Here is a 19883-nt window from a genome sequence, read left to right as displayed (position 1 = left end):
TGCGCTACCTCGCTAACGCGGGAGACAGCGACAAAGCAAAATAAATAAATAAATAAATAATATATATATATATATATATATATATATATATATATATATATATATATATATATATATATATATATATATTAAACAACAAAACACACGCACACGACTAGAAATAATGAAACAACAGAGCAACGAGCTATATATTAATTGAAAAATCATGTCTGAAGTACATTTCAACATTTCACACAGTAATTAAGGATGATTTTAAATCAAATATCAGACTTTAATCAATGTTGTAAAATACAGATGTTCTGGAGTGTGGACAGTATACATATACCTTGCGGAATTCCACCTAAGAATATAATGAGGACTGCTACCCCAAATGTACAGAATACTGATGCCATCATTTCGTTATTCTTCATCTTCACTCAAGAAAATGTTGACGTGAAGTCTATCCCAACTGCAAATTCAATGTACGTGACGTCACAGTATGGTCCAGCGTGACATCAGCTGTAAGTTTTCGCTTTCGATCCAGCTCGTTCATTGGGTTAAACATCTTTGAAACCGGTCGCTCCGTAAATTTGATACATGGTGAACTGGAGTGGAATATCTTAAGTCAAGACATAGATGAAAATATGTCTACCATGCGAAAATTCCTCAAGACTTGGGCGACAAAGTAACCTCATTCCAGCTGTCTTATGATCTATATAGTATACCGGTTGTGCGTTTCGTTGATATGTTCAGCATTTTTCTGAATCGTTCGTCAATTAAGAATTGTGTCCTCAAAATTCTCTGTCGAATAGGGAGGCCGCAGTGGTAGTGGGTCGAGGTCAGAGGCAAGCATGGTTCAGTTCAGGGGCGGGCATGTTGCAGTTTTGGAGTAGACAAGGTACAATTCAGTGGACTCTCGTAGATACCATGGTACAGTTCACGTTTTGAGGATAGTCGCAGGAGTTCTTGTTCTGGTTCCAGTAGAGTCCCTCTGGGCATTCATACTTGACCGGGACTCTGTCCTCACCTGTAGGAGATACGTGCCACTGAGAGGTTTCCTTCCCTCAAACTACACTACAAGCAATCAGAAAGAATAATTCAGCAAATGTTATTGCGCATATCAGTAAGCACATACATAGGAAAGTACGGGAGGATGTCACTTACACTTGAAGTAGGAGTTGCAGACGGCGGAGGGGTAGAAACAGTCGCATTCGCACACGGGAGGCGGATCAAGAGGACACTCAGGGTGCTGGTCGGCGTACACACAAGTGGCCAGGTCAGGGTCAAACACTAGACCCTCAGAACATGTATGGAAGCTCAGCTGGAAGTTCTCCTGGAAGGTCAACAGTTCATGGAACATAAGGGAAAGACATAGAGAAGTGTACATGTACAGTGTACAGATAAACGTACTAATATGAATATGGAAACATCGTGATAACAAAAGATATCTCTCTGGATATTATCCAAAGAAATACTTGCCTGAAGCTTTACATAGATGTTTAAAGTAGTAAGTTCCATATGACAGGTATCTTACACGTCAATCCTTTGTGTTGTGGGATTTGCGAGAAGCGTATACCCTTATGTGTTAATCCTGTTTGTAGTACTTTATGTAATAATGCTGTAAATTACCTTAAATAATTCATATGATTATTCTGAATGACTTCAGAAAAATAGATTATTTCCTTATGCCTTACGCTGCCACTTTTAGCACAAATTGACAAATTACATGAGTTTAGGCTTTTAGCTCTCTTTTACATTGGTGTTACAGAAAATGTAAATACAAAAAAATCTTGTTTATGGATAACCTAGATATTTTTAGATTTCCAGCACTATGCTCAGTAAGAAATCTGTCATTTCATATTCATACATCTTGGTTCATATTCATCATAATCCATTCTAAAATGATAGCTTAGATATCATATTATATAGGTCTTTAGGAAAATGTGTAATCAAGCCATGATTTTATGGATAAGCGTCATGATTTTCTTGGCGGTAATTGTAGATATAAAGTATGGTTACAGATATACTGAAAGAACCACAACTAGCAATGCCGTCCGTGTACGTCAAAATTGATCATTTAATTCAAATATTTCATTGGGAAAATCAGTGGCTCTCTAGGACTGAATATTGTGGTAGGCTAAACTAAATATTGTTGGGAGAGTATAAACTTTAACTTTTAGGAGATAAAACACATCTCTTGAGTCATTACAACTATAATCGTCAACTCTTGACATGGTGGACGACTTACGTCACAGTAGTAGTATGAGGTGCAGTCCTCGGCAGGTAGGTGGCAACACTGACAGTCACATCGAGGGTCCACAATAGGAGGAAGGGTTGTTGCTGGCGGAGGGGCAGGACTGGGGATGGTGCACTCAGAGTTTGGTCCTGAGGTACACCCAGCTTGGTCCGGCCAGTCACACACCTGAAATTAACACTTGAGTATCTTAGCTTCATCTGTGAACGGTAACGGAGCCGACTCTTGCGTCTGGCTAGAGTTTCAATACCAGAGTTTCAGAAGTATATAAAATTTCACTCAAATAAAGCGAAGTCACAACCCTTGATTAATTCAGCAACGTATCCAGGGATCGAACCCGAGTCCACCCTTTGTAAACACGGTATGATTTCCTTTCTCCGCTGCTCTCTTATTTGTATGATTATATACACTTCTATGACCGTAATTCATACAAGGAATTCAAGCGAAATAAGATGATGTATATCTTGGTCTCATGGAATGATCACCAACTTGGAAAACATTGCAGATTTCGGAAAAAGTCGTGAGAATGTAACTCAAGAGGGAAGAGGGATCATTACCTTATGAGCAGCATTGAAGTGGAGGCTGGCGGGGCAGTTCTTGACGTAGGCAGTGTTCTCCTCGCAGTAAACCCACTTGCTACAGTCTCTTGGATGGGGGAACAAACCTTGGAAAGTGGGACACTTTGGTGTACATCCTTCTGGGGCAGGAGTGGTGACCGGATGCCCTCCACAGGAACCACAGCTCTTAGGGCACGTCTCTGCTACTGATATTTGCCAGGAACAGTCGCCATTTAGTGGTCTACAGACGCAGTCTCCGTTAGCAGCATAGTTCTTGCAGTTGGGATCCTTGTCGGTGCAGTTCCCGGTGGGTGGCTTTGCCGTGGTAACAGGTTGGCAGCCAACGCAGCCCACACACTCTCCGTCGGGGCCGACATAATTACCGGTGACGCAGGCGGTGGAGTGTTCTTCGTTGCACGTGAGCTTATTCTGGTCCCAGACAGTCCCAGCGGGACATGGTATCTCCTGGGGTCCATAAGGCGAGCACTTGATGAACTTGCGGCAGTTGGTGGGATGCTGGAAGAACAGCTGGTCGCTGGAGCAGTCCACGCAGGGGAAGTCTGGCCGAGAGGGAGGCGGAGGTTGTGTGTTGTTCCCTGGGCAGCCACAGCTGCGGGGGCAAGTGCGTGCCACGTACACCTGCCAGGAACAGTCTCCATCTGAGATTGCACATTGGCAGCCGTTGTTCGCTGCCCAGTACTTGCAGTCTTCCTGAAATTAGTTATGAGTACATATAGTTAATATCATGGTACAGAATGAATGAATCTGGATTGATATTTCTGTTGTGGAGTTCCTCGTAAATTATGAAGTTTCCGATTAGGAACTGAAGTCATTGTGTTATGGGCAGGTTAAGTATTGGGCAAACCTCGCAGACCAACCCTGGCAGGCAACACTCGCCTGACCGGACACTTACAAGCAACACTGGCATGACCAAGCCTGGCAGGGAATACTCACATGATTGTCATGAGTTGTAACAGTACAGTCGCCGGGAGGGGGCAGGGTGGCAGTGTTGCCACAGTCAACGTTCTCCTTGTAGTCACACACAGTGGTGTCAGGGTCGAAGAGCAGATCATTTGGGCAATAGAATTTCTGTGCCTCGCCGTCCTTGCCTGCAGGAAACAACAGCTGAAATATCAGACTAATGTGATAGTGATGATAACTGATAAGAGACCATGTGATACTGATGATAACTGATAAGAGACCATGTGATACTGATGATAACTGATAAGAGACCATGTGATAGTGATGATAACTGATAAGAGACCATGTGATAGTGATGATAAATGATAAGAGACCATGTGATAGTAATTGATGTCAGACTAATGTGATGATGATTATTTATATATTGATGGTTTGGCCTTCCTCTGTCAGCGACAAGAACCATTACTACATACGAGTGAATTAAGACGAACTGTTAACATTATCTTGTGAAGGTTTGGCCTTTACGTGGACGGATACTTACACTGGTAATAGGCATTGCATTCTCCGTCCACAGGATAGCGACACTGGCACTCACAAGTCGGGGGCTTTGGGCACTCATAGTTGGTGGGGTAGTCACAACTCTCAATGTTGGGGTTGAACACCAGGCCCTCGCTACACTGCATCACGTAGGCACTGCCGTCCTGCCAGAAATAAACAAATAAACACACACACACACACACACACACACACACACGCAGATAAAGAAATAATTACCCAAATGATAGTGTTGAAGTGATCGTCAACAACAGCAGCAGCAGCAAGTGGGTCAGCCACCAAGCTACACAACACTCGTACCCAGTGTACAGGTGTACATTAAACTGCCTCACTATACTGTGGCTATACTGCAGGTGCTGATGATGACGTCACATTGGGAACATTTCGATAACGATTTGTATAAATGTGACTTTATGCATATATTTTTTCCCTATACCTTGTCTAGGGAATTATTTTCATAGCTTTTTAGGTCGTTAGGTTTCATAACAGAGACACATAATAGTTTAAACTTTATGATGAATGAGTAGTGGATCATTATCTCTCTAATTTTCATGTCGGACAGCGGCTTCTGAGTGTGTAGATGGATCAAGTAGGATTTAATGTATTCTGTAATGTAGGATGAAAATTCTGTAATATCTAAATGTATTTGTTTATCCTCTGTGTTGGTCAAGAGGACCTGTGTTCTGAGGTGTTGTTCAGGAAGACCTGTGTTCTGTAGTGATAGCAGGAGGACCTGTGTTCTGTAGGTTGGTCAGGAGGACCTGTGTTCTGTAGTGTTGGTCAGGAGGACCTGTGTTCTGTAGTGTTGGTCAGGAGGACCTGTGTTCTGTAGTGTTGGTCAGGAGGACCTGTGTTCTGTAGTGGTAGCATGAGGACCTGTGTTCTGTAGTGTTGGTCTGGAGGACCTGTGTTCTGTAGCGTTGGTCAAGAGGACCTGTGTTCTGTAGTGATAGCATGAGGACCTGTGTTCTGTAGTGTTGGTCTGGAGGACCTGTGTTCTGTAGTGATAGCATGAGGACCTGTGTTCTGTAGTGTTGGTCAGGAGGACCTGTGTTCTGTAGTGTTGGTCAGGAGGACCTGTGTTCTGTAGTGTTGGTCTGGAGGACCTGTGTTCTGTAGTGTTGGTCAGGAGGACCTGTGTTCTGTAGTGATGGTCAGGAGGACATGTATTCCGTCGTGAGTGTCAGCGGTTCAACCTCACCTGCACCTACCTCCTTACACTCGTAGTACTTGGTACAGTCCTTGTGGGGCTTCATGCAACAGTCGCAGTCGCACTCCATCGACGGGTCCACATCCCCGGATGATCCACCGCTTCCTTGCCCTATCACTTCCAGGGAACATCCCACTTCCTCATACCGCTTGGTGACGTTACACTGCAACAGAGAGGCTGTTTAGTTGTATGTTCAAACACATCCTACGTAAAATGTATTATTCAGCTCTACTAATGATGAAGTGAACTTTGAACTGGATACAAGCGATGAGAATATCTTCAAGTCCCGATGAGAAGAGGAGAATATCAGTCATTATCTTTGCATCATTACTGGTACATTATTCTTCAAGGGAAATATATATCATGAGAGAGGAGAATATGCAAGATGATCTTAAGAGAAATTAATAATGAGATAATGCGAGTAAGACACGAGAGAGTGGTGCTTCCTGTGGCCATGTTTGGAACCTTGTGGCACCACAGTCTGCTACCTGACCTCCCACGGTTCACTAACAGTAATCTCAGGTTAGATCTCTTGCTGTCTCATGCCTTACAAGGGTTGAAACATTTTGCTCTGGATTTCCATGAATGAGGATCGTGGGTTCTGGACTTATATGGAAGGGGACTGTAGGCTGTGGACTGACCTGCGCTAGACTAGGGAAGTCACAACCGCCGAGAAGTTCGTTGAAATGAAGGTTGGCAGCGCAATGCTTGACATAGGGTCGGCCATTGGAGCACTTGACGTAGCTGTGGCAGTCGGCGGGGTGGGCGAAGAACCCGCTGGGTTTCGGACATTTGAAGCTCTTGCACAGATGTACACCTGCCGAGGGAAGAGATGATGATACTCCTGCACACTTATCCGTCCGATGATGGACGGGAGAGTGAGAGATTTGTGTACATTTTTACGTCTCCAGGGATGATGCTGTCGTGCTAATTACTGGGAGGAAGTAGGAGGGGCAGGCTGGTGGAGGAGACAACAGTGGGCAGGAGTCGGTGTTTACAGTGTGGAGTTAAGTCATGCGAGCTCATCATCTCGAAACTACAGCAACGGAAACAAATGAAAACAACAATAGAATCACACACTCTGCATTAGGATACTTCAAATCCTTAGCTCATCAATGAGCAGAGACATTGTGAATGATGTAGCGAAAAATACACAAAGTAAATATAAAAGTAACTGATGGTTAAAGAGAGACGATGACGGGGAGGAAAGCTGTACCTGAAGAAGACTGGAGCACCATCAGGAAGGCCAGGACGGCCGCCACAACACTCCCCGTCCACATCTTGATTCCTCCTCGCCAACACTCGTCAACACACTTACGAGTTAACCACACCTTCAGGTTCCCGCTGCCTTTGCACCTCCAGCCACTCTGGTCGCCTCCTTATATACCAATAATTCTTCCCGCCCCAAAAAATGGCAGGTTATGGTTATCAGGTGCCGTCAGCCAATCACGAGCAAGCCTCACCCTGAAATTTTTTTTTTACTCCGTCGACGCTTCAGCCGTGCTAGAAAAATCCTAAGCTCCTTTGACGCATTATCGCATGGGTAATGTCTTTTTTTGGCTGGGTTGTGGGGAAACCCCGGATAACCACACTTAGCGCGGTCCCGTCAGTCATGAAAAGCACTGGACGAACATTTATCATGATGAAATGGAAGGAAATAATGGGTTTGATCTTGAAGCAGAATCATTACAATGCTAACTTTGTTCCTTGTCATGTTTGAATGGTTGACGATCGTCATACGAAATTACCGATAGTTCCATATAGTCTTGTACGATACGACGTGGGTCACAGCGTATAACATCAGTGTTGAACACCATGTAGTGGCTACGATACAACGTGCCTGTCAGGATATAGCAGTAGCGCTCAAGCTAGGTGCAAAATGGTCTCCATATCTCTATGTATATACATGTATGTATATTCATTTATATATACGTGTATGTGGGTGGTTTGGGCCATTCTTTCGTCCGTTTCCTTGCGTTACCTCGCTAACGCGGGAGACAGCGACAAAGTATAATAAATGAATATATATATATATATATATATATATATATATATATATATATATATATATATATATATATATTCCCTGGGGATAGGGGAGAAAGAATACTTCCCACGTATTCCCTGCGTGTCGTAGAAGGCAACTAAAAGGGGAGGGAGCGGGGGGCTGGAAATCCTCCCCTCTCGTTTTTTTTTTTTTTTTAATTTTCCAAAAGAAGGAACAGAGAATTGGGCCAGGTGAGGGTATTCCTCCAAAGGCCCAGTCCTCTGTTCTTAACGCTACCTCGCTAATGCGGGAAATGGCGAATAGTTTAAAAGAAAAGAAAAAAGAAATATATATATATATATATATATATATATATATATATATATATATATATATACACACACACACACACACACGATCCATATGTTGGTAGGCGGAACAGAAAAAAAAAAAAAATCAGTATACCACTTAAATTTATTACGGTTGACAACACCAAGTTGTGAGAAATCTCACACATAAATCAGAGTCAAGTCTTAAGCAATATCAGAGACAGGGTTATTATCATCGTGGCGCCTTGAGCTGTACTCTTAATCTCTCCTGACTAGTGTTGTAGCTGATAGCCTAACCCACCGTTGCTAACGAATTACATTGCCACGATACGAGATGATTTTCGATGACGTTACTCATGACAATATTGGAACTCACTTCACCTTACTGATTTTTCCCCCCAATAATTACATATTCTTTAAATTCTCAGTATTTGAATTAATAACAGCTGTAATATGTTTTATAATTTTGTTTTTTCATTCGCCATTTACCGACCCTTGGAAACAGTACAGATTTTTTCAGGGTTTATTCAAGGTGCAGAAGCCTTTTATTATAGTATATACCAATTTTTGAATATCTTTAGATCCCAACGTCGTTGAAATGACGGTAGATATTTCATATCTTTCTAAAACTCTGCCTCTATATCACCTACGTCTACTGTAGTCTAACCTTCCTTGACTGCCTGCTGCTCAACTCCTCCACATTGCTCTCTTCTGGTCCTTTGTACGACCCTTCAAATACTAGGCTTTGCGTTTTATATTTTTGACTAGACCTTTGGGGCGCGAGAGCAACAAGTCATTTGGTTCATGGTATATCCACACTCTTTCAACCTCATTTACATGTCAGAGCAAATTCCATCCTATTTTGGTTATGAGCTTTACGTTCAGGTTATTTGGATATGATAACAGTTCTTTCGAGGCGAGTTTATATCTCTGACGTATAGTTTGACGTGACTCGCAGGCAAGCGAGGTGTTCAACATGTATTAGTGAAGGTTGCACAAATCACGGGAATTTCCGGTGAGCGATGAGAAGCCATTACAGAAGGCAATAAAGAGACCGGAGTACAGTACGCGTCAGAGCCAGAGAAGACATCTATTACTATAACTCACAAGGGATCGGTATTTCACTATATCTACGCAGTTTCATGTAGCCAGAACTGCCGAGTTGGAGACGTGCTGTCGTCATGAATTTTCATAACTAACACTGATTCAAACATTAGCATCACCTGAAACGACTGAAGTCGTATTGTAAGTCTGGGGCGCAGACTGAATGTGGAAAATCCTTGTTTCCCAAGACACAGACCACACATGCAAAGTACTCGCAATAAAGAGCTACGCATGGAAACTCTGTCAAGTAAGAAGACAATGCCTAAGTACCTTACGAAGCATATGAGATATAGCTCAATCACTCGGGGCCTCAAACTGTTCATCAGTATAACCGCAACGACTAAACACATAATGGACCAACCAGAGGAAACAGTCAAGTGAGTATTTGTTAACTACATGGAGAGTAGATGTGTTCAGCCTGGGGTTTGTGGTTGCAGTGGCCAATTGGCCTCATATGACCTGGGGTTCCCAGACTGGACGGAGGTGAAGAAAACGATCGCCCTCCAAGATCAACATAAGGTAAAGAGGAACATTTTCTTGGACGATTCTTTTTTTTTTTTTTTTTTTAATCGGAATCATGCCACATTTTCTTCAGTATCGTGACCAAACCTGACATACATATTCTTATTAAGGCTGAAATAATTTGTTAAAAAAATGCGAACGTCTTACTCATTATCATGTTCACTACGGAGAGAGACATCACTAAAAGCATCTTCACTAAACCCTCCATAAACCTAAATTTATTACACCCTTGACAAAGGCATTCTCATTTTACCTTCGAAGTCACTGGTCATTCGCTTGACGCTTATAGGTCTAACGCACCTTCTCTATAAGTCAAAGGCCTGACATTATGAAATAAGAATAAAGAGATGAAGAAACTGAGCGGAAAAGTGTTTTCCTCCTAAGTTGGAAGACAAATTTGAACAACGGTTCATTCGCCTCCTTGATGTGTTCTTTCGGGAGAAACCGACCCCAGAAACCTTTCACACATAGATGCAATTAGTCTGTTCCTGCAAAACTGTAATCATATTAAAGCTTTTTTTCATAATACTTCATATTCATTAGCTACTTTGCATTTGCTAAGGTTGAAATCTGTCGACCATGTATGTGACCACCACTCATAATTTCTTTACATTTTACCAGCATTTGTCATGGCTGACAGGACCGCGGTAATTGTTCTTATCAAGGGTTTCGCCAGTCGTCAAAAAAATATTACACAGGCGACAACACGTCAAAGGAGCTTAAGATTTTTCTGGCGCGGCAGAAGCGTCGACGGAGTAAATATTCTTCAGGGTGAGGCTTGCCTGTAATTAGCTGACGAAACCTGATAACCTGCCATTTTTTTGGGCGGGAAGAATTATTGGTATATAAGGAGGCGGCCAGAGTGGCTGGAGGTGCAAAGGCAGCGGGAACCTGAAGGTGTGGTTAACTCGTAAGTGTGTTGACGAGTGTTGACGAGGAGGAATCAAGATGTGGACGGGGAGTGTTGTGGCGGCCGTCCTGGCCTTACTGATGGTGCTCCAGCCTTCTTCAGGTAGAGCTTTCCTCCCCTTCATCGTCTCTCTTTAACCATCAGTTACTTTTATATCTACTTTGTGTATTTTTCGCTACATCATTCATGTCTCTGCTCATTTATGTGCTAAGGGGATGATGTATTCTAATGCAGAGTGTGTGATTCTATTGTTGTGATTCTATTTGTTTCCGTTGCTGTAGTTTCGAGATGATGAGCTCGCATGACCTAAATCCACACTGTAAACACCGACTCCTGCCCACTGTTGTCTCCTCCACCAGCCTGCCCCTCCTACTTCCTCCCAGTAATTAGCACGACAGCATCATCCCTGGAGACGTAAAGATGTACACAAATCTCTCACTCTCCCGTCCATCATCGGACGGATAAGTGTGCAGGAGTTTCATCATCTCTCCCCTCGGCAGGTGTACATCTGTGCAAGAGCTTCAAATGTCCGAAACCCAGCGGGTTCTTCGCCCACCCCGCCGACTGCCACAGCTACGTCAAGTGCTCCAATGGCCGACCCTATGTCAAGCATTGCGCTGCCAACCTTCATTTCAACGAACTTCTCGGCGGTTGTGACTTCCCTAGTCTAGCGCAGGTCAGTCCACAGCCTACAGTCCCCTTCCATATAAGTCCAGAACCCACGATCCTCATTCATGTAAATCCAGAGCAAAAAGTTTCAACCCTTGTAAGGCATGAGACAGCAAGAGATCTAACCTGAGATTACTGTTAGTGAACCGTGGGAGGTCAGGTAGCAGACTGTGGTGCCACAAGGTTCCAAACATGGCCACAGGAAGCACCACTCTCTCGTGTCTTACTCGCATTATCTCATTATTAATTTCTCTTAGGATCATCTTGCATATTCTCCTCTCTCATGATATATATTTCCCTTGAAGAATAATGTACCAGTAATGATGCAAAGATAATGACTGATATTCTCCTCTTCTCATCGGGACTTGATGATATTCTCATCGCTTGTATCCAGTTCAAAGTTCACTTCATCATTAGTAGAACTGAATAACTCATTTTACGTAGGATGCGTTTGAACATACAACTAAACAGCCTCTCTGTTGCAGTGTAACGTCACTAAGCGGTATGAGGAAGTGGGATGTTCCCTGGAAGTGATAGGGCAAGGAAGCGGTGGATCATCCGGGGATGTGGACCCGTCGATGGAGTGCGACTGCGACTGTTGCATGAAGCCCCACAAGGACTGCACCAAGTACTACGAGTGTAAGGAGGTAGGTGCAGGTGAGGTTGAACCGCTGACACTCACGACGGAATACAGGTCCTCCTGACCATCACTACAGAACACAGGTCCTCCTGACCAACACTACAGAACACAGGTCCTCCTGACCAACACTACAGAACACAGGTCCTCCTGACCAACACTACAGAACACAGGTCCTCCTGACCAACACTACAGAACACAGGTCCTCCTGACCAACACTACAGAACACAGGTCCTCCTGACCAACACTACAGAACACAAGTCCTCCTGACCATCACTACAGAACACAGGTCCTCCTGACCAACACTACAGAACACAGGTCCTCCTGACCAACACTACAGAACACAGGTCCTCCTGACCATCACTACAGAACACAGGTCCTCCTGACCAACACTACAGAACACAGGTCCTCCTGACCAACACTACAGAACACAGGTCCTCCTGACCAACACTACAGAACACAGGTCCTCCTGACCAACACTACAGAACACAAGTCCTCATGCTATCACTGCAGAACACAGGTCCCCCTGACCAACACTACAGAACACAGGTCCTCCAGACCAACACTACAGAACACAGGTCCTCCTGACCAACACTACAGAACACAGGTCCTCCAGACCAACACTACAGAACACAGGTCCTCCAGACCAACACTACAGAACACAGGTCCTCCTGACCAACACTACAGAACACAGGTCCTCCTGACCAACACTACAGAACACAGGTCCTCCTGACCAACACTACAGAACACAGGTCCTCCTGACCAACCTACAGAACACAGGTCCTCCTGCTATCACTACAGAACACAGGTCTTCCTGAACAACACCTCAGAACACAGGTCCTCCTGACCAACACAGAGGATAAACAAATACATTTAGATATTACAGATTTTCATCCTACATTACAGAATACATTAAATCCTACTTGATCCATCTACACACTCAGAAGCCGCTGTCCGACATGAAAATTAGAGAGATAATGATCCACTACTCATTCATCATAAAGTTTAAACTATTGTGTGTCTCTGTTATGAAACCTAACGACCTAAAAAGCTATGAAAATAATTCCCTAGACTAGGTATAGGGAAAAAATATATGCATAAAGTCACATTTACACAAATCGTTATCGAAATGTTCCCAATGTGACGTCGTCATCAGCACCTGCAGTATAGCCACAGTATAGTGAGGCAGTTTAATGTACACCTGTACACTGGGTACGAGTGTAGTGTAGCTTGGTGGCTGACCCACTTGCTGCTGCTGCTGTTGTTGACGATCACTTCAACACTATCATTTGGGTAATTATTTCTTTATCTGTGTGTGTGTGTGTGTGTGTGTGTGTGTGTGTGTGTGTGTGTGTGTGTGTGTGTGTGTGTGTGTGTGTGTGTTTATTTGTTTGTTTATTTCTGGCAGGACGGCAGTGCCTACGTGATGCAGTGTAGCGAGGGCCTGGTGTTCAACCCCAACATTGAGAGTTGTGACTACCCCACCAACTATGAGTGCCCAAAGCCCCCGACTTGTGAGTGCCAGTGTCGCTATCCTGTGGACGGAGAATGCAATGCCTATTACCAGTGTAAGTATCCGTCCACGTAAAGGCCAAACCTTCACAAGATAATGTTAACAGTTCGTCTTCATTCACTCGTATGTAGTAATGGTTCTTGTCGCTGACAGAGGAAGGCCAAACCATGAATGAATAGATAGACAGTCATCAAAATAGTCTGACATCAATTACTATCACATAGTCTCTTATCAGTTATCATCACTATCACATGGTCTCTTATCAGTTATCATCACTATCACATGGTCTCTTATCAGTTATCATCACTATCACATTAGTCTGATATTTCAGCTGTTGTTTCCTGCAGGCAAGGACGGCGAGGCACAGAAATTCTATTGCCCAAATGATCTGCTCTTCGACCCTGACACCACTGTGTGTGACTACAAGGAGAACGTTGACTGTGGCAACACTGCCACCCTGCCCCCTCCCGGCGACTGTAGTGTTACAACTCATGACAATCATGTGAGTATTCCCTGCCGGGCTTGGTCATGCCAGTGTTGCTTGTAAGTGTCCGGTCAGGCGAGTGTTGCCTGCCAGGGTTGGTCTGCGAGGTTTGCCCAATACTTAACCTGCCCATAACACAATGACTTCAGTTCCTAATTGGATACTTCATAATTTACGAGGAACTCCACAACAGAAATATCGATCCAGATTCATTCATTCTGTACCATGATATTAACTATATGTACTTATAACTAATTTCAGGAAGACTGCAAGTACTGGGCAGCGAACAACGGCTGCCAATGTGCAATCTCAGATGGAGACTGTTCCTGGCAGGTGTACGTGGCACGCACTTGCCCCCGCAGCTGTGGCTGCCCAGGGAACAACACACAACCTCCGCCTCCCTCTCGGCCAGACTTCCCCTGCGTGGACTGCTCCAGCGACCAGCTGTTCTTCCAGCATCCCACCAACTGCCGCAAGTTCATCAAGTGCTCGCCTTATGGACCCCAGGAGATACCATGTCCCGCTGGGACTGTCTGGGACCAGAATAAGCTCACGTGCAACGAAGAACACTCCACCGCCTGCGTCACCGGTAATTATGTCGGCCCCGACGGAGAGTGTGTGGGCTGCGTTGGCTGCCAACCTGTTACCACGGCAAAGCCACCCACCGGGAACTGCACCGACAAGGATCCCAACTGCAAGAACTATGCTGCTAACGGAGACTGCGTCTGTAGACCACTAAATGGCGACTGTTCCTGGCAAATATCAGTAGCAGAGACGTGCCCTAAGAGCTGTGGTTCCTGTGGAGGGCATCCGGTCACCACTCCTGCCCCAGAAGGATGTACACCAAAGTGTCCCACTTTCCAAGGTTTGTTCCCCCATCCAAGAGACTGTAGCAAGTGGGTTTACTGCGAGGAGAACACTGCCTACGTCAAGAACTGCCCCGCCAGCCTCCACTTCAATGCTGCTCATAAGGTAATGATCCCTCTTCCCTCTTGAGTTACATTCTCACGACTTTTTCCGAAATCTGCAATGTTTTCCAAGTTGGTGATCATTCCATGAGACCAAGATATACATCATCTTATTTCGCTTGAATTCCTTGTATGAATTACGGTCATAGAAGCGTATATAATCATACAAATAAGAGAGCAGCGGAGAAAGGAAATCATACCGTGTTTACAAAGGGTGGACTCGGGTTCGATCCCTGGATACGTTGCTGAATTAGTCAAGGGTTGTGACTTCGCTTTATTTGAGTGAAATTTTATATACTTCTGAAACTCTGGTATTGAAACTCTAGCCAGACGCAAGAGTCAGCTCCGTTACCGTTCACAGATGAAGCTAAGATACTCAAGTGTTAATTTCAGGTGTGTGACTGGCCGGACCAAGCTGGGTGTACCTCAGGACCAAACTCTGAGTGCACCATCCCCAGTCCTGCCCCTCCGCCAGCAACAACCCTTCCTCCTATTGTGGACCCTCGATGTGACTGCCAGTGTTGCCACCTACCTGCCGAGGACTGCACCTCATACTACTACTGTGACGTAAGTCGTCCACCATGTCAAGAGTTGATGAATATTGTTGTAATGACTCAATAGATGTGTTTTATCTTCAAAAAGTTATAGTTTATACTTTGCCATCGCTATTTTTGAAAGACTAATTTTCCTTTATGGAATAATTGAAATTATATGATCTATTCTCACGTGCACGAGCAGCACTGCTTTTGGGGTTCTTTGAGTATTTCTGTAAGCATATTTGATATGCACTGTAACCCGAAAGATATTTATGACGCTTACCCATTAATACACGACTTTTATCCACAAAATTATAAAGCTTATTCAAGAAGTTCTTATAGATCTATAAGAAAAGATCTGGGCTATCATTTTAGAATGGACTATTGCAGACATGAGGCAAGACGTATGAAGCATGAACTCACAAATTTCTTTCCGAGCATCCAATGCTGGAAATCAAAGTATACCTAAGTTACCCATAGACAAGAGTTCATAATCTCATTTTCTTTGATAACTACGTAAAAGAGTGTAGGTATCATAAACGCATGTAATTTGTTAATGTGTGCTAAAAGTGGAAACTTAAGGTATATAGAAAGATTCTAATTCTCTGAAGTCATTCAGATTAACCTTATATGATTTACTTGACGTAATTAACTCCATTATTACGTATAATACTACAAAGAAAATTACCACATGGAGGCAAGTTTCTCGGTAATTCCAGAACACAAAGGATTCACATGACATACTTGTGATATGTAACTTGCTCCCTGAAACTCCAGTGTAAAGCTTCAGTCAATTACTTCTTTGGATATTATCTAGTGAGATACCTATGTTGCCACGATGTTTCCATATTCATATTAGTACGTTTATCTGTACACTGTACATGTACACTTCTCTATGTCTTTCCCTTACGTTCCATGAACTGTTGACCTTCCAGGAGAACTTCCAGCTGAGCTTCCATACATGTTCTGAGGGTCTAGTGTTTGACCCTGACCTGGCCACTTGTGTGTACGCCGACCAGCACCCTGAGTGTCCTCTTGATCCGCCTCCCGTGTGCGAATGCGACTGTTTCTACCCCTCCGCCGTCTGCAACTCCTACTTCAAGTGTAAGTGACATCCTCCCGTACTTTCCTGTGTATGTGCTTACTGATATGCCAATAACATTTGCCGAATTATTCTTTCTGATTGCTTGTAGTGTAGTTTGAGGGAAGGAAACCTCTCAGTGGCACGTATCTCCTACAGGTGAGGACAGAGTCCCGGTCAAGTATGAATGCCCAGATGGACTCTACTGGAACCAGAACAAGAACTCCTGCGACTATCCTCAAAACGTGAACTGTACCATGGTATCTACGAGAGTCCACTGACCTGTACCATACCCGACCCTGAACTCTACTGGCCTCTAAACCCTAAACCATTATAGCACACTGATCATTATCTGTTGATTCCTTATACATTCACATCTGAATTATAAGATTCTTTATTGTATGCAATATTGAAATCAGGCATACTGATTTGAATTTCCAATCATATATGAATTTATGAATAAATCTATAGCTGGCAATGTTGTATTTTACTCACGTGGAGAACGGGAATCTTATTCCTCTAAAGCCAAGATCTTTAGTATTTTTCTGTACACGAGTAGACGTTGCGAGAATATTTGGATATATTACATTCCGGTACAAGGGATGATCACCTTTTGGACCATAAGGTCTCCCGTGTTGGTGTGAGTGAATATATACTTACTTCATACAAGGATTTACTTGTGAAAGTAATTTTTCATCAAAAACGATGCCTTTGGTTCTCTTTAAGAACGTCAACTTCAAATATAGGCTCTGATGCGAAGATTTTCTCCATTCCTCTTTCAAAAATTCATGGTTCTTAATTCACACTTGGGACAACAGTTTCTATAAGCTTTCTTGCACACCATAACTACATTAATTCATCATACAGTGTTGCAAAAAAAAAAAAAAAAGTACCAAATCCATCATACAAAGAATAAAGCTCCTACAGCATGATTTTCTTTGCCATTTTACAGCATTTCATCCTTCGTTACAGCCAGCATGTTGTAACATTCAAGAAGCACAGTGTATGGTTAGTCTTAACATTTATTGGGTTAGTTCACCAACTTCTCACCGTCTAGATCAAGTTTTCTTGGTGCATTGATAGCAATGAACTGGTCTTACCCCAGTTCTTAGCAAGGCTTCATTAATACCGTAAAGCTTTGAGAAGTTTCAAGAGAAATGCATCAAGTTTCACAGGAGAATGCATGCTGCACTCGAATGTATGGTGTTAGTAATATTAAGCACCTAGTGGTCGAGCCGTGACTTGAATTATCAGGTTCAAACCACTAACTTTGTTTATTTGTTTGTATTATGTTATAACTTTATGTTGACTGCTTTAACGACCCTGACAGTCAGTAGGCCTAAAAGCCATGGTAACTAACCAACCAGTCTAACAAGATGATTTATTAAGTATATAAAGCATACAATACCAGTCTTGAAATCAGGTTAAGAATATCTATCCGAAATCTTCAGTTTCATTAACTCCTTCCATTAAAATTACCAGCGTCAACGGTAGATTTTTGCAATGAATACTTTGCGATTGATTGCCTTTCGAGACACAATACAATACAAACATTCACAGTTCATTCATCTGTAATAACCTAATATGCCATTTGAACAGGAGGGAAAAAGCTCTAAAAAGAGTGCGAGTCCCCACCTCTAACCTTCTCTACTATCATACAACTTTCTAAACGTACTGAAGTCTTGAGCTTCTTAAGATACAAAAACTTGCAGGAATTTCCTCTCCTGCGAATGAACACAAAAATGAACATTAATTGCTCCTCGTATCTCCTGCACCTTCGTCTTCTCAACTATCAAAAGAATCTCCTAGTAAATACCTCTGCTGGGCAACCAGTACGTGAGTGATGAATGCTAACAGTTTTTTTTTTTCATCCACCTGAGGGTCTGTTGATGTAGAAAAGGTGCAACACTCCACATGTATACAATGTATTCATAATACTGTTACTGCAAGCGACGTAATAAAAGAATCTTGTCAGACAAGAACATGAAGTTCCAACTACCAAGCCTATGCAGGCAAGTCAGTCAGTCTGTCAGTCATTCATGCAATCAGAAAGAAAAAAAAAAAAGATATGCAGACACTAGACACTCACAGAAGCAAGCACGCACGCACATACCAAGGGAAACCAACGACAATTCTTTTCGATTGCTCCCTGAATTGTGGCTTCCCATATCTTCAAGAAGAGGATCCACAAGCTGAGTGTACTTCTCACTGCCTACGTTAAACGACCATTGTACCCTCAATATATATTATCAGCCTCTTGCTACACAAGTCCTGATAAAATGAACTTGATCGTTATGGAAAAGAAGAGAGCAATCGCCTCCACCGACTCACGAATTTCCTGCATAATCAGACAAACATCACCAAGGAATGATGAGGACGAAACAGAAGAAGCTGTCTTTGGGGGACTGATCCTCCACAACGAGTTACTATGTTGATAAAGTCCAAAAGAAAAGAATCAAAGACTAAACGTAGTACGTGAAGTACACAGATTGACACGGCCCTCAACCTCAGACCACTGGTACACTGATGGTTCTCTGGCCACAAGAGCGGGAGGGTCTACCAACCAGTGACAACAACAGTTCAGCGTCTGCTTAACTTCGTGGAAACCAGAGATCATTACCTACCTGGTGTCTCCACGCTTGAGCGTACGGCTAAATCTGGAACATTACGAGAGGGAATCTACGTAGTATTTAGAAAATGCTAATTATTAATACATCTTGGGAGGAGGAGGATGAGAATATCAGTTCAACATGACTAATTTGCATCATACTTATCTCTTCTCGAGGAATACAACAAAGTATATAAACAGAAAAAAGTACAAGTCATGAATCCCAGAAGTCAGTTTGGTGTTGACTAATTATTACTAATTAGAACAGTCATTACCATGATTAACACTTTACAAACTGCTAACAATCTCACTATAGTAACTGCCTGGCACATATACAAATCTGTTCACAGCATAGCCCTAAACTCTTCATAGATGCAGATATCTCTAACGTGTATCGTCTAACTGCTGGTTCTACGTTACAAAAGTTTGAAACGATCACTTGTAATAAATCTTAAAAGATAACGAACTTAACAGCTTAACGATCGCCTACATGTATCATGGAACGAGACAGGGACACAACAAATGCTATATCCATTTAGAGCGTATCTTGTGCTCGTCTGTAGCGTCATCCGTCCCTTACCAACAAGCCGCCATTTTCAACACGACTAGGAGCGATTCTGGCCAACGCTCTGGCAGAAAACTCGGCCAAGCTTGTACGTCAGGTTCGTCCTCCAGTCATATACTGCACCTACAGTCAACTACACTACTCAGATCGTACGTACAATGACACTAGATCATTTCAACACAGAAAAAACACACACAAAAGACAGAAAAAAAAATCCCTCACCTCAGCAGTGTCTGCCTCACGAGTAAGTCATATAACACCATGTTGGCCCTGAGTTCACCTCTCGTCACAAGTTCAGGCGGAAAGTCTCGTCAACCGGTCTGAACGCAATGAATCACCCACACGTTGAAATACACTCGGACATTTTTCGAAGCCTTTCTTACATTTTCGAACAGCAGATTAGCAAATGCGAAATACTATTCAAGTCCCTTTGAGTAAGTGATTTAGAAAATTCACTGCCATGTCCAGCAGAATATTTAGAAACGCACTATATT

General features: G+C 43.1%; 2 protein-coding genes across 2 annotated transcripts; one reads left to right on the top strand and one right to left on the bottom strand.

Annotated features, from left to right (window-relative positions):
* Positions 1-178: 178 nt before the first annotated feature.
* LOC139752689 (uncharacterized) lies at positions 179-6836 on the bottom strand. Its single transcript, XM_071668485.1, has 9 exons — positions 6693-6836; positions 6118-6293; positions 5478-5639; positions 4253-4412; positions 3745-3899; positions 2791-3501; positions 2228-2401; positions 1144-1312; positions 179-1006 (listed from the first exon to the last, which is right to left on the bottom strand). The coding sequence occupies exons 1-9, from the start codon at positions 6754-6756 to the stop codon at positions 885-887; spliced, it is 1893 nt and encodes a 630-aa protein (XP_071524586.1). The 5' UTR covers positions 6757-6836; the 3' UTR covers positions 179-884.
* Positions 6837-10295: 3459 nt separating this feature from the next.
* On the top strand, positions 10296-16706 carry LOC139752583 (uncharacterized). Its single transcript, XM_071668341.1, has 9 exons — positions 10296-10430; positions 10829-11004; positions 11483-11644; positions 13043-13202; positions 13495-13649; positions 13893-14603; positions 14993-15166; positions 16071-16239; positions 16376-16706. The coding sequence occupies exons 1-9, from the start codon at positions 10367-10369 to the stop codon at positions 16495-16497; spliced, it is 1893 nt and encodes a 630-aa protein (XP_071524442.1). The 5' UTR covers positions 10296-10366; the 3' UTR covers positions 16498-16706.
* The last annotated feature ends 3177 nt before the right edge of the window (positions 16707-19883 follow it).

Source organism: Panulirus ornatus, chromosome 13 (genome assembly GCF_036320965.1).
Source record: "Panulirus ornatus isolate Po-2019 chromosome 13, ASM3632096v1, whole genome shotgun sequence".
NCBI classification, from domain to species: domain Eukaryota; kingdom Metazoa; phylum Arthropoda; class Malacostraca; order Decapoda; family Palinuridae; genus Panulirus; species Panulirus ornatus.
This window is presented reverse-complemented; position numbering and strand designations above follow the sequence as displayed.